General features: G+C 43.0%; 2 protein-coding genes across 2 annotated transcripts in view; both read right to left on the bottom strand.

The window, feature by feature from the left end:
- Nucleotides 1–506: 506 nt before the first annotated feature.
- LOC310995934 (dehydrogenase/reductase SDR family member 13-like) lies at nucleotides 507–7605 on the bottom strand. The gene is made up of 6 exons (XM_083985149.1): nucleotides 7508–7605; nucleotides 6794–6857; nucleotides 5859–5977; nucleotides 5550–5673; nucleotides 4232–4558; nucleotides 507–1096 (listed from the first exon to the last, which is right to left on the bottom strand). Exons 1-6 carry the CDS (start codon nucleotides 7568–7570, stop codon nucleotides 837–839), a joined length of 957 nt encoding a protein of 318 aa, XP_083841275.1. The 5' UTR covers nucleotides 7571–7605; the 3' UTR covers nucleotides 507–836.
- A 4516-nt stretch (nucleotides 7606–12121) lies between these two features.
- LOC310996396 (NACHT, LRR and PYD domains-containing protein 3-like) overlaps nucleotides 12122–22182 on the bottom strand; it is a gene marked incomplete at its 5' end in the record, with an annotated part of 56952 nt that continues 46891 nt past the window's right edge. Inside the window, 2 exons of the mRNA XM_083985771.1 lie at nucleotides 12122–14729; nucleotides 14882–14928. Of these exons, the coding sequence (XP_083841897.1) occupies nucleotides 14188–14729; nucleotides 14882–14928 (589 nt within the window). The 3' untranslated portion in view covers nucleotides 12122–14187. The remainder of the gene's footprint in view (nucleotides 14730–14881; nucleotides 14929–22182) is intronic.

Raw genomic sequence — 22182 nt, 5'->3', positions numbered from 1 at the left:
ACATACCATAATGATAAGTGGGTTCTTATTTTAACTGTGTGCACATCCAGCCCTCCCTCTAACAAGACGTCCTGACAGGAAACACCTTTTCTTGTTATTAAACAGTTTTAGCAGCGATCAGCACCTTGGCATGTTGGGTATGGTTTTATATAACATCATAATGTATCTTCTTCTTCCTTTTGTATAAAACTTTCTGTAGACATGAAACATGAAACATGAAGTTCACTGTTGTCACTTTGTACTGGTTCAGCAACCAACAATGACAGAACTTTATTAGCACCATTGCAACACAACAGTTGTTCAACAGCAGAGCATCAAGAGCAGACATGTGCAACTTGTTTTTCAAGATACTTTACCATCAATGCATTAATACATGTTTAATTAACAGATTTATAGAACATGTTCCCCTATGTCAACAGGCAAAGGACCTGTAGTACCTTGCCGCAACACACACACACACACACACACACACACACACACACACACACACACACACACACACACACACACACAGGGCTTTAAGGACTGAGCCGACATGTCTGAGCTCAGGCTGGTGGCTTCATCCTGACCTGGGTGAACATCTGGACCAGCTGCAGACTGTTACATGAACCATTCATCTGTTCTTTAAACCAGTCAGTCATCAAGTCTGAAGAACGCTGCTCCATACAGTGCAGTAAGAAAACTTGGTTTGACCACAATCATGGCGTCTCTTTGAGGAACAGTAGGCACAAGTGTTAAAGTAGCCACAGACCAACATGAATACAGAAACCCAGCAGAGCCGTGTCGTGTGGACCCGGTCTCTCTCTGCAGCTCCTGGATCAGGACTCTAGAGTCCGTCACGATAACCCGGTCAACCTCTCACTCACCTCCCACAGCTTCTTAGCCAGGGCGTCGTCTCGTCCCTTCGCTGCCACCTGCTGCAGAGCGCAGTTAGAGAAGTAGCGTCCGCTCAGCGGCTCGATGCCCTCCTGCAGAGCGCAGTGCAGGCTGGTCTGAGACCCCGCCTCCGGGTCCATGAAGAAGAGCTTGGCCACGGGCATCAGGAGGAGCTGCAGCCACCGGCTCAGACTGCCACACAGGGCTGTGGAGACGAGTCCTGGGAAGAGCAGAGATGAGGAGCTTTAATGAGCTGCTCAGTCACACCACAGTCACTCAGTCACTCAGTCACTCTGCTGTTAAAGGCTGTAAATGTTCCTCTGCTCCTGGAATTTAATTTGATGTGTTGATCTGTAAGAAGATATATTTGTAGTTTTAGAAACCAAAAACCATCTCAGTGTAGTTTTCCATCTCCTCTCTCAGCTTCTCTCTGGAGCTCTAGTAACAACACAAAGTCCTGACGGCTGGTTTTAAGGCTCAGTTTCTGAATACAGGTTGTGTGCATTTCTCTGTGGACTGAGGCTTTGATACTTTCACAGTATTAATATAGAACCTAGAGCTGCTTTATAATCAGGGGTGCACATAACTGGTACGCAGGTACGCATGCGCGGCGAAAATGAGAAATGCTTAACATCACGTGTGTTGCTACGGCGCATTTGCGTACCTGACAGTTACCGCCATCTGAGACCTTGTCTACACGAAGCTAAAAAACATGTCTAAAAAACAAAAGACATTAAGCAGCTTTTTTGGCGTTTCACCACCACCAAAGAAACGACAAACCGAGCCAGAGCCGAAGAAAAGAGGTTTTTCTGAAAAGTGGCTCCAAGATGTGCAGTGGCTTGATGTTAATGAGGAGCGCACTGAAATGTGGTGCAAGATTTGCCACTCGCATCCACAGCTAGCAGACAATACAGGTGTGTTTTTATAAGGGCTCAAAAAATTTCAATCATCCTTTATTTGATAAACAAATGGCAAGACAAGCTAAATAAATGAAGAACAACGGCAAGCCCTGTGTAATATTTTTCTCCTTGCCTTTCATAAGGCTAAACACACACGTCCCATGTCTTCCTATTCTGAGGATATCACTTTACTGAAGCGGCTTGGAGTGAATGTCGGAGGTGCTTATCACTCACGTGAAGGAGGCACACGGATAATGCACACCATCACACACACTATCAGCGGGGAGTTAAGAGAAAAGTTGCAGTCTGCTGAATTTTGAGGGCTGCTTTTTGACGGATCTGAGGACATCACAAAAACCGAGCAGGAAATCGGAGAACGGAGAATTCATGTCGGACTTTCTTGGATTGATTGAACTGGGTGCTGACCGCAGCGCAGGCTATAACAGATGGACTTGTGAGGCTTTTCCACGACGCAGGCTTGGATGACTGGACAACGAAGTTGGTCGCCGTGTGCACAGACGGGGCTGCTGTTAACGTCGGTACGTACAACAATGTTGTGCCCAAACTATGACAACTTGTGGCGGTAGGAAACTCTCTTGTGCATATTCTGTGCACTGCACACACACTGGAGAACTGCGCAAAATCAGCTGATCGCAACGTTCCTTACTGTGAGACATTTATTCGCTCTGTGGTCAAGCTGCTGCAGTTTTATTTACAAAAAGGTGGAGCAAAACACACTGCAGCACTGAAGAAATTGTGTGAAGAAAATGGCATCTCCTTTGTGAAACTGGGCAAGTTTCATAATATCAGATGGTCTGCATGGAGACATGAAACACTGTTAAAAATATCTAGACTATTGCCAGCCATTAAAATGCAACTGGCCACGAGTGATAACAGTGAATTGCAGCATGTCTGCACAGAGCGTTTTCAGTGCTTTCTGGCCAACATGCTGGATATTGGCAACACTTTGAAGACCACATCCATTAGGTTTCAAAAGGAAAAGCTGACCGAATGTAAGGATGAACTCATGGTGGCTATTGGACAGTTCACACTTCTGCTTGATAGTGAAGGCCACCACAGCAGCACTCACACTGTTTCTAATGCCGATGCTGACAGAGACAAGTCAAACTTACTCAGGGGATTAATTGAACAGTTTGAAATCAGATTTGACTCCCTCAAGTCATGTGATCATTTCTTAGTATTTGATCCTTCAACATGGCCTCAAGAAATGCAACTCCACCGTTTTGGCAACACAACAGTTTGCAGCATTCTTCAGAAATATGAGGCCACCTTGAAACTTGACAGAGACACCACTGTGAGAGAATGGATGTGCTTAAAGCAGGCAGGAAAACGCTTGGGAGCCTCCTCTGTGTATGACTTAGTTCAAATAGTGAATACAAGTGGCCCAGATGATTACTCTAACATCAACAAGTTGGTTAAACTGTCTCTTACACTGCCTTTAAGCAGTGCAGCTTGTGAGAGGGGATTCTCACATCTCAACATCATAAAAACCAAGTACAGATCTCGTCTGTCACCTGCTCGTCTCTCAGCCTTGATGCACATTCACCTGTCAAAAAAGACCACAGAGACATTTGACCCAAAGCCAGCTGTTGACCTCTGGATGGAGACAGCTGCTCGGAGGCTTAATCAGAGACAGGAAGGCAAATCTTCATCATCCACCACGCAGGAAGCTGAAGCAGAGGACAGTGGGGGGGAGACTGAGGACGATAGTGAGGAAGACTGCACTTACTAGGACCGCACGCCGCAGGGGTGAGTACCAAACACTCTCCCCTGGTACTCATCTGAGTAGCTCACAAAAAAAGTTATGTGTACCCCTGTTTATAATCACACTACACATGGACATCTACCTTTATACTGTATGGAGCTTTAACACAAACATCTACCTTTATACTGTATGGAGCTTTAACACAAACATCTACCTTTATACTGTATGGAGCTTTAACACAAACATCTACCTTTATACTGTATGGAGCTTCAATACAAACATCTACCTTTATACTGTATGGAGCTTTAACACAAACATCTACCTTTATACTGAAGGAGCTTTAACACAAACATCTACCTTTATACTGAAGGAGCTTTAATACAAACATCTACCTTTATACTGTATGGAGCTTTAACACAAACATCTACCTTTATACTGTATGGAGCTTTAATACAACATCTACCTTTATACTGTATGGAGCTTTAACACAAACATCTACCTTTATACTGTATGGAGCTTTAACACAAACATCTACCTTTATACTGAAGGAGCTTTAACACAAACATCTACCTTTATACTGAAGGAGCTTTAACACAAACATCTACCTTTATACTGTATGGAGCTTTAACACAAACATCTACCTTTATACTGTATGGAGCTTTAATACAAACATCTACCTTTATATGGAGCTTTAAAAGCTCTAGTTTTAAACCATGTGTAGTCCACTGACCTGGGTGCAGACTGTAGCAGGTGACTCTGCTGCCCTGCAGCCGGTTGGCCAGCTCCCTGGTGAAGAGCACATTACACAGCTTGCTGCTGCAGTAGGCCTGGAGGTCGTGCCAGCCGGACCGACCCGACACCAAATCTTTCTCGGACGCCAGCAGAGGGAAGTGGACGTTACCGAAGCGGTGCAGCAGCGCGGCCACGGTGACGACGCGGCTGGGCCCGCACCGCTGCAGCCGCTGCAGGAGGAGGTTGGTGAGCAGGAGGTGACCCAGGTGGTTCACCCCCAACGCCGCGCCGAAGCCGTCCACCGTCCGCCCCGGACCCATCACACCTGAAATACAGAGAGTGTATTACAGACTGTGTACACTGTGTGAGGAATGACGTCACTGTGATGCCTCAAACAACATACAGTTATGTAGATTTAAAAACAACTCACCTCAGGCTCTCTTTGCAAAAACTGGCATCGCATCTTTTTCTTGCTGCAACCAGGTGCACATTCAACTCCTCTTCTTCCTCTCTGGATTTCTCCATACATATAAACACTTCTATTGATTCAGAGTTTACCACTATAGCCGCGCTCGATGATGATGTTTCTGTAGTTTGATTTGTGTTGTACCCAACGACTCAGGTGTTAGTGATGGTACTGTCGCTAGGGCTGTCAACGATTATTATAAATTCGAATATATATTTGAATATTAAAAAAAAAAAAAAGATTTGGAAAAAAACACGTCGGTGGCTGCTTTGTGAGTGGGCGCACTGCAGTGACAGGTCACAGGAGTTGCACTTGCACAGCGTCACTCACTGCTGAAAGTGAGACGCGACAAAAACAATGGCAGATGGCAGAGAGAAAAACTAAATGGCTGAAAGTTCAGAGCAGAGAGTGCGGTTTGGACTCCCCAAACCCCGTTTGGAAATTCTTAGGATTTTGGTCACAGCAAAAAATGCGGAATATGTGCAATGTTTTCAAATACATGTTAAAACTGAAATAAAAATACCTACACCAGTAGTTATGTCTCGTTGTATTAGTTTGTCCTCCTGTTATTGACATAACATGCAAATATAGATATTCAAACGGTTCAAACCTGTGTGTTTTTTTTTTTTTTTGGAGGGAATATTTGAACGTCATTTGGAGAAATTCTGACCTCAGACTTGATGCTTAGTCCATGTCCAATAGATCCATGTCACATGTTTGTGGTCTAGAATGAACTAGGTCTCCTTATTCTACCACAATGTTCTGACTTTGTTTCATGAAATTAAGACAGAACATGGACGGACCATACAAGGTAAAGGACTATTTCATCATATTTCTACATAATCTTCACCTGCGTTGTTGATGAGTAGATCCAGTCTGGGCTCGGTCTTCAAGAAGGTTTCAGCAAACCTGCGAACGGACTTCAGACTCGCCAGATCCAGCTGCATGAACATCACCTGGTTGTTCCCGCTCTCCTGAAACATAAACAACAACAAGGACTCTGGTTAGAAGAAGAAAAGTGAGGCTGATATCAAACAGGTGTGTATCTGCACTCTGCTCTGTGGTCACGGTTTTCAGATTAGTTGATCTAGTGGACTCAGCGATCTCAATGAGCAGCTGACGACGCAGCGTCTTCCTCGTGGCGTACAGTACTACTCACTCTGCGGATGTCGAAAGCAGCGGCCTCAGCTCTCTCCTTGTCTCGACAGGCCAGGATCACCCGCGCTCCTCTCTTCGCCAGATCCAGAGCCGTGGTTTTGCCGATGCCAGTGTTGCTTCCTGTGTACGGGGGAAAAAGAACATTTCAGACACGTCAAACTCAACAAACCTGCACCGTATTGAACTCAGTGAAGCCTAACTGTCGATCAAAAACATTTGTATTTAATATTTCTTCACTTGAAAACACATACACAAAGGATAAAATATGAATCAAATGTAAAATATGAGACAAGGACAGTTGGATGAGCCACCGATCCACATCAAGGTGCAGCTCAAGTCACAAAAATAGGATTTAGAGGAAAAACAATAGGATGTAGGCAACACTCACAATTACAAATCAATTGACTATTGACTATTTTATGTTTCAATATAGGTAATAACAAATACACAAACTAGAGATACTGTAACACACATTTATTATAAGGTAAACTTCCTGGACAGGTACAGGTGTGTTAACTGAACAGGTTAGCTCCTTCACTTTTCTCTCTTAAATAAAATATACTCTCACTATATCTCTTCAAATGCTGGATATTTTCCTAAATAGTGGCTTTGATTTGTTAATTTGTTGTCAGGGCTATGATATGTATGATATGGTAAAAATCTGACTCGTATATTATTAGATATTTTAAGATGCAAACTCTTTTTCCTGTTAGTTGGGACCTGTTGAAGTTTATCACCTGACCTTTATTTTGAAACATTGATCCATCGGCCATTAAACCAACTGTAGCTTCACTTTACCGCTAAACTTTGTTTTAGTAACAATAAACCCATTTTAAATTCAGATTTGACACAAAACAATCAGTGTTTGAAGTAAACAGCGACGTCACGGCTGTTTGCTCCACGTGCCAGCAGCAGCCGACAGGTGAGGCTCGTTACCTGTAACAATGGCCGTCTTCCCCTCCAGCGTCACGGGACTCGAACATCTCGCTCCTCGGAACAATTAAGCAATATATCACTCCAGTCCGTGGTATATGCTCATTATACCACGGCTAAGGGGCGTTGTTCGGCCCGACGCGAAGCGGAGGGACGACAACCCCCTTGGAGTGGTATAATGAGCATATACCACGGACTGGAGTGATATATTGCTTTTATAAAACGGTTACGAATAAAGGCAATATAGAAGAGGGATAAGCAATCAATTTCATGTAGTTTTATTCAACCAGAAATACATATTATCCAATAAAATAGCCTCACTGTGAAAAAATAGTCCCACCTCTCCAGACGTTAGCTCCAAGTTAGCTCTCCAGCTCGTCTTTTCCTCCGCTTTTTTTCAGGTGAAAGTCACTGCTCAGTCCCCTCTACCATTGTTAACCCTCCCCGGAGTGAAAGTTAACCTTAAACATGTGAATTCAACTACTTTAGTCCGTTTTTTAACATCGTAAAAACATCAGCTGTCTTTTGCTACGGACGGCAACAGTCCGTTGTCATGGATACATGACAACAACTTCCATTCATACCAGTCATACGTGCCTGACGCGGAGTGATAGCCTGCGCTGTGATAAGGTTTTAGAATAGTAGCTGTGGTATATGCTCAATATACCACGGCTAACAACCAATCAGATTGCCGGATTTCACCTTTACGTTTTATAAACCGTAGTAAACTATCACGTAGAAGCAAACTGTTGCTGCTCCGAGACACAGCAGCAGCGACATCACGGCGCTGCACCGCTGCTGCTCGGTCAAGGTGGCCGACGGCACAGCGGGCGCTCTTCCGGTTGGGACTTTCAAAATAAAGTTCATGTGGATGTATGGAAGTACAAAAAGTAGCCTATAGGTTATCTAAAGAGCCAAAAGGCCGGATTTTATACATAAATGAATGTGATAATTTGTCATTTTCACTAATTGACCTTTCGCAAAACCCCGCCCCCGAACGGTCATTGTCCAATCAGACATCATAGCAACCGTTACTATGTAAACAAGGTCCGACAAGCTGCGGAACTCCGACAAGCAAAGTGTATTGTCGGACAGTAGTTACCTGAAGAGTTTGGCTGGGGGAGTCGTGTCCTTTCCCTTCCCAAAGCTGAAAACACAACAGGAGAGGTGCCTACAATGGGTCAAACCGTGTGGAAGCCCCCCACCCACCCCGCAGCCGGACCCTTCTCCCACTCCCAGCCAAATGTCATGAAAATAAACAAGCATAGGCTACATAGCATAGCCTCCATCTGCTCCAAGGTAAGCTAGCAGGACTAGGGCTGTATCCCAAATCACTCACATTTACAGTGTTTCCTCTAGGATTTTTTTTTTAAGGGGGGGGGGGCGATCGGACCTTACAACTTTCACTTTCACCACGCACTGCTGCAGCATGCACGCTTCTCTCTCTCTCTCGCTCTGTGTGTGTGAATGTCAATAACAAACAGCGCTATGAGGAGATGAATGAACGGAACACATGCAGCGGTGTATTTGCGACAATTTTAAAAAACAGAAGGAGCTGTACGTATGAGGAAACACTGTAGAACTACTATAGTGTACTTCCACAGATTGAATCCTCTCCGTGGGAGAAAAAAAGAAAAGAAGAAGCTCTGGTCTCGGTCCGCGACACAAACACCACGTCCCGTATTCTCTTGCAGATGCGCCACATGATGCAATTTATGAATCGATAAAAGCCGTATTTTGATCACCATTATGTTTACATTGTGACCACGCAATTTTGTAGTGGTGTCAGAATGTTTAGTGATTATTAATATTCATAAATATAGCGCTCATATGCCTCTGAGACTCTGATGCCTCAAGACGCTCAATATAAAAACACTGTTTACACTCGGGCAGCGTCGAGAAGCTTGTCGGGCTAGCAACGGTAACTAAGGGGGGCGGAGCTTTTGCGAAAGGTCAATTGAAAGACTTAGCTTTAAAGGAGAAACCATAGACTGTAAAAAAAAATGGACGTAGACTTCCGGTCTGAAAAGTGAAGCCTATGCGGAAGTGACTTTACGTGCAATCCCAGCCGCATCCTGTAGGGGGTGGCTGCAGAAAGCCCTGGTTCCAATCCACTCCCATTCATTTTCAATCATGAAATACTCGCTCAATAATTTTTTTTCTCAACTGATAACGGTCTAAACAGCTAAAGTTTATCATCCTTAAATATGACCTGGTGGTCCTTCTGAAAAAAAATCTATAATTATTTAGATATTAGTCCTTCCTGGTTGGTATAACTGACCAATCACCTTCCAGCACGGAATATGATTGACAGCCTGATGACTGAGACGTCGCAGGTCAGACACAGTGGATCAGACACCGAGGATTAACACCGGAGGGGAGCTGCCGTCGTTTGCGTATTGTGTTCAGTCAGTTTTAATTTAATTTCTGATATTTTGTCGATATGTGTGGATGATAGATAGCACAGGTGCAGTGCTGGCAGTTAATTAATTTCACCCAGTTTTCGTTTCACCTCGTCCGACGGTGCTAACAGACCCGGAGGGAGCTGATATCACGGTTCGGTGAGTATTTTTTTCTTTTTCTGAACGCATAAAAATTATATTTAATTTGTTGTATATTCCAGAAGACCACCGATTACTTTCCCGTGTGTTCTCCTGTGTGTTCTGACCGGAGAACATGAGACTGTCACCGTCCAAGACAAGTTAATTTATAGTTAATGTGAATAATCGAGTCACACGGCTAACGTTAGCTCGCCGTTAGCTCAGTGTTAGCCATGCTAACCGTAGCTCGTCTCCGACTTTTACCGGACCGGGATAAATACGGTTTAATATTTAACGACCACGGCGTCATGTTGGCAGAACAGTGATCGGTAGCATCGGTCTACAAGCTGCAAAGCCCCCAGGTTTATCCATCAACTTGCTATCTTGCTGGTGTCATACTGTACTGATAAATACAATATATAGAGGTGGGGGTTTGTCATTTACTGCTGTACATTCACACACAAATGTCTTTAATTGAAGCAGACAGTCATGCACCTGCCATGTTTTAATTTAAGTTCTGGTGTTTTACTGTGATTGTAAAGGAGCCACTGTGAGAGCTGAGTGACCGGTGCCAACAGGAGGAGGACATCATGTGAAGTTGTGGAGCTGTGATGAAGATGAAACCAGAAAACCTCTAATGAAGAACAGACCAACTGTTAGTTTATTATTCCATGTCCACATTTGACCTCACACTTTTTAGGGTGACTAACTTAAAATTGACAGTGAAGATATTGAAGCAGCTATTTTCATAGTCCAGTTAATACAAATGCTTTATTCAGTCGATGATTGTTATCATTGAAAATGTAATAATAAATAAAGTTACTGTGATTAAATTGTTGTATTTCTTTTACATATTTACCATAACCTCATGGTCAATGTAATGTGACACTTTGGTGAATTATTGTTTTCAATATCATAGATTAGTTGACAAGAAACATCAGGAAAGCACAAGCTCTGATATTCATCTCTAGATGCTTTATTATTTCAAGGAGGGTAACAAGATTAAACATTTTTCTTGTGTGTAGTGAAAGCATACATAGAAATAGTCCTGGAAAGTTTTTTCCTTAATTTATTGTTGATTACAGCAGTGTGTCGTGGTGTTAATGTTACTGTAAAGATCTGGCCCATTAAAAATCAGTAAAGCAAATCTTAGTAAATAAATTAATTTCATGTTTAAACTGCACTAGTAATTTCAGCATTTCACAGCACTGAAAACGTTCTATAAGCTGTGGATGATGTAAAGGTGAGCCATACTGTCAAAAGACAAGCTTGTATTGTATTAGCTGAATTTCCAGTACATCTACATGTTGGTAACCTGCAAAAAATATGTGCATATATATAATAGGAATGTAAAATAATAGCTAATAGCTGGGTGAATGCTGTAACGTGGTCGACAGGTCGGAGCTCCAGCAGCCGATCATCGGTGATGCAGGTGAGGTAACATCAAGTCCAGGAGCCGTAACCCACCAGTCTCAGTCCATGACAGTTTAATGTGTTGCAGCTTTACAGTTTGAGACAAAAACTAGTCTCTGGGTTCTGTAAAACAATTTAAAACAATATCAAAATACGTTTCACAGCTTTACATTAGCTTATTAATGCTAACATCGGCTACAATAACGTGACACATTACTCCTCATGGGATCTATGTAGGCTAGTTCAAACATGGACATGTATTTAATAAACATCTGAGATTACTTTCACCGTTAAATATAAAGTTTACCTCGAGTTGTAGATGCTAACGGTGTTAGCAGCGTAGCCGCTCGGCAGTTAGCCGGTGTTGCTGGGTAAACTAGCAGCCTCGCAGACACGGGTCCGACCCGCCCCTCGACCTCCTTAGCTCCGCCCCCTCGTCCAAATATGGTTTCTTCTGGCTCCAAAAATCAAACATGGCGGCGCCCTGAAAGCCAATCTCCGGGCTTCACAAACGGCCCTTCACAAACCAATGGGTGACGTCACGGAGGGTTGCCACTTGGGAGAAACCAACTCAGACAGCTTAACTTCCGGTGGTCTTTCAGGGGTTAATGAAGAGACGTCACTCTATAAGGTTTAGAGAGAGTAACGTCTCAAAGTAATGCTAGTAATACTATCAGAGGAAATAAACAAGCGCTCTACGGCTTCACTTTCCGCTGAATGAGTGTGTACAATAAAACTCAGTGAGATTAAATGTCAATTTGTTTCATTATCCAACTTGTAATGAGAAACAAACCAGGAAGTGGGGAGTCGGGAATGGGGACTGTTCGCCTTCAAATTAAAGGTTGCATATTGATGGACAACACCTATGGAGTGCCATTTTTGTCCAAATTTGATACAGTACATAAGTAAATAGGCAAAATCCTAATTAAAAAAAAAAGTTTGTTTATTAATTAATTCATTTACTGATTCTTTTAAAAATAACATTATACTGTCCTGCATGAGACTGTTTTTGATGCTCTGATAACAAACAACTGTCCATACTCTGTCCAGGTTTGTGTGATGTTCCCATTTAATAGTTGAAATGTTGACAAGAAAAACACAACTGGATCAATGCAACAACAAAAAAATGACTTGTAATGTGATGCTGCTGGAAACAAAAGGAGAGAGTGAGGGAGTGAGTGATTAAGGGGTAAAAAACGCATCACTGTGCATAAAGAAATCCTACACTGCCACCCGTAGAGACCTGACGAACACCACAAATAAACAGACATGGTTCATATAAACTTTTTTTATTTATTATTTCACATCCAATTATTTACATGATTAGATAAATTCAGTTTAACAATAAACTCAGTTACAGAAATTGTTACGGAAAAATCATTTGCTGATAGGATCAGTATGGAAAATGCACATTACATATAAAATCGATTAATTGATTCAGTACAAACATAAAAAAGAAAAACCATTTCATTAATCATATTACTGTCCATACACTATTTGCACTATGATCTGCCACTTTTGCACAAGTCACTATTTTTCTGTTCACTCCACTACCTCACTGCAAAATCACAACTTGCTTCCCACTCACATCAAAGCTGTTTGCTGGGTCAACGTTTTAGTTTATCGACATTTATCAGGACCGACACATAAGTCTTGATAATAACACTCCACTACCTCATCCAGTATTTAAATTAATTTCTTTTGTTCTGTGTATGTTACCACTGTTGTACACATAAATCGTACATTTATTCTAATCCATGTTCCCCATACTGTCCAATATTTCAGCAACTGAAGAAACATTGTATTTTTTTTTTCATCAGATAATTTTTAGTAGCCCATGATGAGTAAACATAGTGTGTCTGTTTTCATATTCAATTTTTTTACTCTTGCTTGTTGTTTATTGCTGCTGTAACAAGTGAATTTCCCAAAAGTGGGATAAATGAAAGTCTCTTATAGTATGTTTGTTTCCAGTTGTGTTTCTTGTTGTGTGTGTTTACCTGTGACCAGCTCACAAACATCCTGTAAAGTTGAACATGAACAGTGAATGTGTTTAAAATGTGTTTTTCTCCTCAGTGACGCTGGCGGCTCAGAGACTTTTAGCTTGGTGATATTAGGCCTCGTCCTTCATCAGCAGCTGAGTAAAAGTCACCGTGGTTTTTGTCCTGTAATAATCGACGCTTCCATCTTTAAAGGAAGAGGAAGAAGTTTACAAGAATCACTGAGAAGAGTTTAAAACATCAACTGGTTTAATCCATGAATGTGAAAACGTGAGTGAGAGACAGAGACAGAGACAGACATGTAGAGACTGAACTGTCTGTTCAACAGTGAGAAGGTTTCTGTGACAGGAGGAGACTCTGGTTCACTCAACACTAGGGGTGTAACGGTATGGGATTTTACAGTACGGTACGGTAACGGTATTAGTACAGTATACCGCGGTATTTCATGGTGACGGTATTAAAATTAAAGTACATGCTTTATGCAAAGTAATACAACTTATATTTGGTTTATACTTAAAACTATGGTCTACGCTTTGAAAGAGGATGAGAAAATTTTGAAAAAATTTGCTCGCAGAGCGGAGCAAGCAACAAGCCTGCTGCTGCCTGCAGAAACCAAACGTGGCTTTGAATGCGGAGTAAAATGTCATATTCACAGTCACAACTTCCACACTAAAACCAAAGATTACCTGTTCAACGTAAACTCAGCACCGCCGCTGCAGCAGCCTGAGGCTGTGCTCGGCGCTAGCCTACTAATAGCGGCGGCGCCAGCCCCGATGCCGCCGCTGTGCACCAGCTGCCGGTAATGAGGCGGTGTGCCAGTTGCCGTCGTCGCCGTCCCCGGCAACGGGACCGCGGCGACCGCACGAGCAGCGCCGCCGTTAGCAGCCGTTAGCACAGCCTCATGCTACAGGGAGACTCCTCGCGCTGGGTGACCGGCCACAGGGTGCTGTGTCTGGGGAAGAGGAGCAGAAAGACCGGGGCCTGGAGCTCCACGGCGCCGCGGTGCAGAGAGACCGGTCAGGCTGCCAGGACTGTGGGGAAGCTCCGGAGAGGGGAAAAAAAAGAGAAACCAACAAAGGAGCGAGCTATTTCCGGCCGACTTGCATGTGAATATGAAGTGAAATGTTTTGAGTTCCCAACGTGTAGGTTGCGCCGGCAGCGAAGCATAATATTAAAATAATTAATTAATTACCATCACAGTGAGAGGGGAAAAAAAAGAGAAACCAACGAAGGAGCGAGCTATTTCCAGCCGACTTGCGTGTGAAAGTTAAGTGATGTGTTTTGAGTTCCCAAAGTGTAAGTGGAGTTGCGCAGCAGCGCTGCATAATATTAAAATAATTAATTAGGCTAATTACCGTCACCGTGAGCTTGGAAATCTCACGGTGTCACCACCGTGGCTTTACAACACCGCGGTATACCGAAGTACGGTATACCTTTACACCCCTACTCAACACAGACTCACTGAGGAATCAGACATACAGAGTCCAAACCCAGGATAGAGAGGTTGAGTGAAGGTGGTGTTGAAGGTGTAGAGGTGGATCAGTGAGTCAGAGGAGACTCTGTAGAAGGACAGAGAGCCAGCAGGACAGTCCACATACACTGCTACTCTGTTAGAGACAGAGGAGGAGGAGGAGGAGGAGGGGGAGGGGATACGTGTCCCTCTGTTATTGTGCCAGACTTTGTAACCATCATCAGAGCAGCTCAGTCTCCAGGACTGATCGTTCAGTCCAAACCAACAGTCTCTACTGGTTCCTTTCCTGCTCATTCCTCTGTAACTCACTGATATAAAAACCTCTCCTCTCCTCTCGACCTCCCAGTAGCAGCGACCAGTCAGACCAGTTGAACACAGCAGCTGAAGCCAGAAGTCAAATCTGTCTGGATGATCAGGATACGACTGATCCTCCTCCACCCATGTTGCCTTCCTGTTGTTGTCAGACAGTTTGATGTTTGTGTTCACTGTGTTTGTGTCGATTGTGAGTGGACAGGAATCTGATGGAGAGAACAAGACACAGCTGCAGTTATTGATCATGTGATCAGTTATTGACAGTTTGATGAAGACTCATGAGGTCAGTGATGTGACAGTGTGAAGATGGTTGAATGTGCTGCTTTGTTTCCATGAATCAAAGTAAAAACAGACTTACACTTCCTCAGACCTGGTGTCAACCATGGGACTCCAGCAGGCTCCACCCTGAAAGGAGGAGGGGGGTCAGAGCAGCACCTTCTCTGTCAGCATGTGTAGCTGGGTCAATCTTTACTTTGTTTTATTCATCTGATCATTCATTATACTCATTATTTCTTTATTTTTATCATTCATTATGGTGAACATTCTCAAAACCTGCTCGATGCTAACACTATCTAAAACAAGTTAGAATTTCCTGCTTTGTTTTATATCACTTCTATTTCTAAGTTCCATCTTCACCTGTAGCAAGGGGGAGCGATATTGGGGTAACACACTAAGGGGGACGTGGGCGACGTCGGACCAAACTCCCGGCAAAACTCTGGCTGCTCTTGTTGTGGTAAGACGTGTTGTGAAGCTCTCACGTTGCTCTGTAAAATATGCACTTAAACTGTCATGTAATGCGGTTGAAACTGTGCGCTAAAGTAACGACAGCTTTTATTAATGTGTTGCCGTGTTTTTAATTGTGTTTTACGGTGAAAAAGCGGCTGTAGTTTGGGTTTAACGTGACGTCTGCCGTGTGTGTGTTTTGTGGCCTGTCGTAGGAGGCAGACTGTTTCTACCTGCAGCTGTGTGTTTCCTGACTCTGCCCCTGTGCTGCCTTTGCAGGTGCCTTTTGTCTGAAAAATGCTTTGAAATGTGATTTCTGAGATGTGTTTGTGGTAAATATATGAGAGTTGAGTCTGGTCAGAGCTGTAAAAACGTCACTAGAGCACACATTATTTCACTTTTTATTATTGTCCTTGTGTGGAGGAAAAGTATGGAATATTTTTAGTTGATAATTTCATGGTGATTTTTATTCTGTTTTTCTAATGATTATTATTTACAAGTGGGTTATAGACATATTAATTTCATGTGATTATTTTTGTTTCTATTCAGGAGAGTATCTTTTCTCTCAAATTATTATTACTATTTATTTATTCATTTATTTATTTATTCATTTATTTTTTATTGTGACATACAATACAGTAAAGAGCAGCAAAAGAGGAACAAACTCTGGCTGCTCTTGTTGTGGAGGCAGACTGTTTCTACCTGCAGCTGTGTGTTTCCTGACTCTGCCCCTGTGCTGCCTTTGCAGAATAAATGAACCAACTCAGATCCATGGTGTTGTCATCCTTCAGCCTATAAGCAACCATTTCACAACTGCTACACATGCACACATGGACATTACATGGCTCTCACACACACACTGTTTTATCACTGTGTTCACATGGAGGCTGGTATGTCTGGATGAACACTGAGCACAGAGAAGAAGGAGCTGGAGTCTTTATCTAGTGATGATACAGAGCAGGAGGAGACCAGGAGGAAACACTTCATCATGTCTTTTCTCCATGTGATGTCACTGCAGTGTGAGACACACACTTTCACTCTCTGACTCTCAAGCTGCACAAACACACGTCACAGCAAAGAAGATGAAGACACAACAGGTGGAGCTGACCAGCCCAGATATCCCACAATGCACCAGGAAAGAAGAAGAAAATGCTCTATTTCTTCACCCACGTTCAATTTGACTGTAGATGAACTGTCATTCAACTACTGTTCTACTCTCTGTGCTTTGCTAGGGATGTCATAATATCATAATATGACATTAGGCTGCCTTAATAACAAGCCATGACATTTACTGCAGTATTGTAAACATGTCATGATATCAACATTTCAGGGTATTATAATAGCACAGGACAATAATTATTTCATTATCCACAAGTCAACAACAACAACATTTGGTCAAAAATAAAATACTGTAGTTTATCTGCCTTTCTCATTCACCAGCCTCTCTCCCCTTCTCCCCCCACTCACCTGCCTGTCTGCCCCCCCCCCCCCCCCTCACCTGTCTGTCTGCCCCCCCCTCCCTCCCTCACCTCCTCCTTCTCCCTCTCTAACTTTAAACCTGCTTCTGTATCTGCCGTCACACAACACAACGGTAGTTTTTTTTCATTAGTGTGAAAAGTTCAAAGATGTCTGCGACATCTGCGTGTCAGTTTTAAGCTAATCTGAGTAGACTTCAGACTTTCAATTTCTTTATACTGATCTTCAACAATTCTTCAAGATTCCTTCAGCAGTTTCTTAACTTAATTCAGCATAGTTTCAACAATTTATTCAGCTCATTCAGCTTCCAGCTTTCAGCATTCACCCGTATTTCCTTCAGGAAATGCATTCTCTAAACATGTCATATAGAGACCTTTTGTCTCAGTCTCAGTTACGTCTGACCAGCTCTCAGTAGAAGCTGGTCGGTCCGTGTGTGTGTCTCAGGTTTATAAGTTTATTTGAAAACAGGGACAGTGCACATTAATAACATCACTGTAAATGCGCCAGAATTAGCCAAGAGGCTATTTTTCATCTGTAGTCCCCAGACGGATGTTAAAAAGTCACCCTAAAAACAGAATATGAATATGATTAAAATTACAAAGTTATTAGCCAAGGCAATCTACAAACATGCACAGCAATTAACAACTTGACAAAAGAACATACAACATGACATGACAAAAGAACATATATAACATCAATCAGAAAACATAATTCAATACATCGCCAACACATGCAGCGAAGACACATCACACCACAGCATGCAAAGCAGAAGCACAGACACAAACTGCATACACAATATAACGACACCACAAAAAGACATGCATGCCGACACAGGCAGACAGACAACAACAAGATGGCTACAGGTTCAGCACAGACGGACCGGAGAGAGGAAGGAAGGTGTAAAAAAAAAAAAAAAACTAGTGCTGACAGAGCTGGGCACTAATCAACCATCTCTTCAAATGAGCTCTCTAGATTGTAAGTATTCAGGTCTCTAATAGTAGCTGGGATGGAATTCCACTCTAATGCAGCTCTAACAGAGAATGCAGACTGACTAAACGAACTTTGGGTGCGTTACGTCTGACCAGCTCTCAGTAGAAGCTGCAGCGACTGTTGTTGTTGCTCCAGGTAGCGCTACACATCAACAACAACAGCTGCTTGTTAGTCAGCAGTGACAACGCAGCCACACACGCACCAAACAGTCGCTGACACGGTGACACGGACGTTCGCAAGCGCCGTCATTTATATGGTTAAATGTCGCACGGTTCTGTCCTTTCACCCAAGCCTAAAGGTCTTTGCACACTGAGTCCGTTTTTTTTGCACGCGTTTTTCGTATCCGTCATCCGACAAAAATCGTGACGCAGTGATGCACTTTGTGGTTCTCTCACTTGTAGAGAAATGAAAGAGAAAAAGTGTCTGAGAGGAGCCAGTAGAGGATCTGCTGCTTGTTAATGAGCAGCAGAACTATCATCATCACTTCAACTGTTTATTATAGGATGTCAGTGGTCCAGTTTGAAAGATATTGATTATTAGCTCACACAGTAAACAGAAGACGGACAATTTCCATGATCCTGAACAGCGGCTGGCGCACGCACACACACAGACACATCCACTCAGCGGTGATCCCCCCCCCCCCCTCTCTCTCCCTCTCCAGCCTCGAAATGCGGATGTGATTGGTCAAAAGTCGAAAAATCGAACCTGTTCCGAAAAGTTTAATGACGGACGAAAGTTTGGGACTCGGTGTGTAAACATGATCGACACAACATGAGGTCAAATGTATTTTTTGACGTGCGGCAATTTCGGACGAAAAACGGACTCAGTGTGCAAAGACCTTAACTGAGGCGCAAAGCCCGGAGGAGGGCGGGTGGTTGAGTGAAAATGAAGTGTTCTGATTGGCCGAAAGCACACCGCTTACGCACAGATCTGTGTGGCACCGGCAGTGTTGGGTAGTAACGCGTTATTAGTAACGCCGTTACGTAACGCCGTTACTTTTTTTCAGTAACTAATAACGTAACGCGTTGTTTTTTTAAATCAGTAACTCCGTTTCCGTTACCAAACGCTGCGTTACTCCGTTCCTTTCCGTTCCTTTGGGTGAGGTTTTACAGCGGCACACACTTCCCATAACATTCTAGCGATCAATAAAGTTTTATTGAATTGAAAGAAAGACAGAGCACACTGCAACACTGTGAAAAACAAAGCGCTTGGTGGCCGCCCTCTAGCGTCCCACACGTAATCAAACACGCTACATGAAGACTGAGGACTGGACAGGTCAGGGCACTAGGGCACGGCATGACGGCGAGCTAAGGTAACGTAGCTAACGCAGCATCCGAGACCGAAGCTGTGTGTCAGTTCAGGCTGCAGCCCCTGAACTGGGACACAGCTCGAGAGTCACAGCGAGACACAAGCACCCACTCCACCCGAGCAGCAGCGGTTGGAGTCGGACGGACTCCAATTATGACACCTGAAACGGTAAACACAGCTGATCGCTCCGGGTAAACACAGCTGATCGATCGATAAAAAAATACCGCTGGAGTGAATTTATTTCAGGTTCTTGAATGTAGCCTAACTCAGTCAAAGTAAGACGTATCCTCAAGATTTTTTTGCAGTTCTGTTAGGTCAAAGCTGCTGTAAATGCTGACACCATGCAGCATGATGATGATGGTAAAATTTTACAGATAAAAACACGTTCTTTCATCGGCATCAGTACAGAACTGAAATGACAGTTAGAGGGGAATTCAATCAACCTTTATTTAATGGGAGCATTGGAAAAAAAAACGTTTTAAAGTAACGAAAAAGTTACTTTTTCAGTAACGCATTACTTTTTGGTTTAAGTAACTGAGTTACTAACTGAGTTACTTTTTTAATGAAGTAACTGTAACCAAGGCCGTAGCTACCATTGAGGACACCGAGGTCATGACCTCGGTATTTTTTTCGGCCTAATGAATGAAAAAAAAGTGCAAAGAGGGAGGACAGATGGAAGGAGACTGAGTGACTCCTCTCTTGTCCAAACAATTCCGGTAGGCCTATAATGCTCTTGTTTATTGACGCCCTCACGTACGCTGGTGTTTGTTTACTGGTCGCGGGAAAAAAGGCGATTCATTCGGAAAAAGCGAGTGATACAGCGCGTCGCGGAGCCTGCGTGCATGGAGGAGAAGACTACTGAGTGAGTCGGTTGGCTCTAGATAAACTGCTCTTTCCAACCAGTTGTTACACTGTAAAAGTTTCGTACATACGTGCACTTGAAGCGCTGTATTATTTCGGGACGGAACCTCATGTATGCGGAGAAAACAGCTGTTTAATAGGGTCAATTCAGCGCCGTTTACTGTCTGTGTCCTGCACTATGCACTAGGTGAGCTACAGTAAGTGGGGGAGAGAGACCTCTTTCCTGCAGATACTATACTGAGGGGGCATCTGCACTGTCCATTCTTCCATCAACTTTATGTGAAAAGCACAGTGACATGATACATTTTATGTTTACAGACAGGGGCGTCACTAAGTTTTAAGGACAGGGGGGGCTTAGCCCCCAGGAGATGCACAAGATGTGAGCATATGTGGTGCACAAGCACAAATATTTCACAAACAAAGACTGTGAAATTGTTTCTAAAAAATTTTGGACAGATTTAACAAAGAGCATACGGTGTAAAGTTTAGGCAACCATTAGTTTTATTTCAGTCTTTTTTATTTATTTATTTAAAGAAAGCTAAGACCGGTGAGATTACTACAGACATGTCTGGAGTAGGCTACAGTAGAAAATGTAAATTTTTCATCTCTGCCTAGTAAGAATACTAACAAAAATCACATTAGAGTAAAATCTACCTTTGAATCATGGGATATCAGGCAAATGAATAAGTAATGTGTAGGCTAACTGTGTAAAAGTAGATGCTAAAAAAATGAACCTGAGCAATTTTGCAGCTGTTTTATTATCAGAGATACGTATGTCCAGGTGGAATTTGACCTTTGGAAAACTAATTAGGCTATATTTCACTAATAGCCTGTGTCATAATATTCACTCCATCCAAATACAACTGTTTTTGGCTCATTTTGATTTCACCTAGACCTCTTCATATTTTCCCATTCAAAGAAGACCATACAACCGAAATGAAGTTTGACACCAATATTTTACTAATAAAAAATATGCATAGAAATGTGAAATACTACATAGCTAAACAACGTGAATAACCAATTATAACACAAACCAAAATTTGCTGCAACAAGGAGCAGTCAGATGTATGTTTGTGGTAACTATAAGGAAAAGCAAATAAACTTCCTGGGCCTGTTTCAAAGTGAGGAACACAGCTGACGCTCCAGAAGGAAGTCACCCAAAAATAGTAGGCTATAGCTATGGTAAAAAAGAGTGCACACTTCACCCTAGAAACCTGTTCATCTTTATGTTAACAACCAGGACCATCACATTGCATTTCAGACTTTTTTTTTTCGAGCTGGAATTAAACTTTATAATATAATATTTTTGCTACTCTGTGGCTGCTACGAATGTGAGGAGCTAGTCTACTGTTTGTAATAGATGGTGTGTTCTCATCAGAATTCAGTGAAGTTGGGTCTTCTCTGGATGATCACTAGTGATGATAAAAAAAAAATGGCATTAATCTAATATGATGTGTGTAGTTTTTATCTGTCAAAGTGAACCAGATTGAAGCCTTTTAATATAAAATTGCCTCAAATTTCTGACGCCACCCCCCCGCGCACCACGACTATGACCTCGGTATTTCAAAAATCCTGGCTACGGCCCTGACTGTAACTAGTTACTATTTTTCAGTAACTAGCACAACACTGGGCACCGGAGCATGATCTTCAGTGACAACAAGGCTGGTGACAACTTGATTGAAAACTGGCGAAATATGAGATCAAACAATATGCGTACTATGAGGTCAAAATGCCTGACAAGTAGCCTACATACATGTTGGCCGGTCTCGCAGGCAGCAGCTTCTCCTGCTCTCTCTCTCCGCGCCGGTCAAACATCGACCCGTCTGGAGGCTACTAGGTTTTCCACACACACACAGGTCTGTCTCTACCGCTGTATGGATGTGTGTCTTGTGTGGTTACACCCCGCCTTTCCGAAGCCCCGCCTTTCCGACAATAGACTTCCATTCATCGTAATAGCGGGGTTTTCTATTTTTTCTAAAGACCCCGCTATTCCGAAAAGGCTATTGGGGGAAACCCCCAGTGCGCAGTGCGCATTGATCCTTTTTTCCTTTTTGGGGTCAAACGGATCATGTGCATAATTAACTGCAAAACAAGCAAATACTTAATATTAATGACATATAATGTTCATTATGCTTCTAGCCTGTCTAGCCTCTACCTGGTCTTTTTACTAAACTTAACCAACTCCTTTCTTCATTGCCTAAGCCCAACCAAAGCATCTCCCTCAGTCAGCTGTCAGCACGAGCGGCGGCTGCAGCAGCCTCGCGCCCCTGTGAGCTCAAACCGGGTTCAGCCGCGCTCGAG

Source organism: Trachurus trachurus, assembly GCF_905171665.1.
Source record: "Trachurus trachurus genome assembly, chromosome: 13".
NCBI lineage: Eukaryota > Metazoa > Chordata > Actinopteri > Carangiformes > Carangidae > Trachurus > Trachurus trachurus.
The sequence above is the reverse complement of the archived record's forward strand: the minus strand, read 5'-3'. Positions and strand labels throughout refer to the sequence as shown.

Coding starts and splice junctions, on each gene's coding strand:
- LOC310995934 (XM_083985149.1), bottom strand. CDS start 7,570: ATGTCGCTGCTGCTGTGTCTCGGAGCAGCAACAGTTTGCTTCTACGTG. Junction 5,978..6,793: donor GAAGACGGCCATTGTTACAG/GTAACGAGCCTC, acceptor CCCCGTACACAG/GAAGCAACACTGGCATCGGC. Junction 5,674..5,858: donor CTGCTTTCGACATCCGCAGA/GTGAGTAGTACT, acceptor TTTATGTTTCAG/GAGAGCGGGAACAACCAGGT.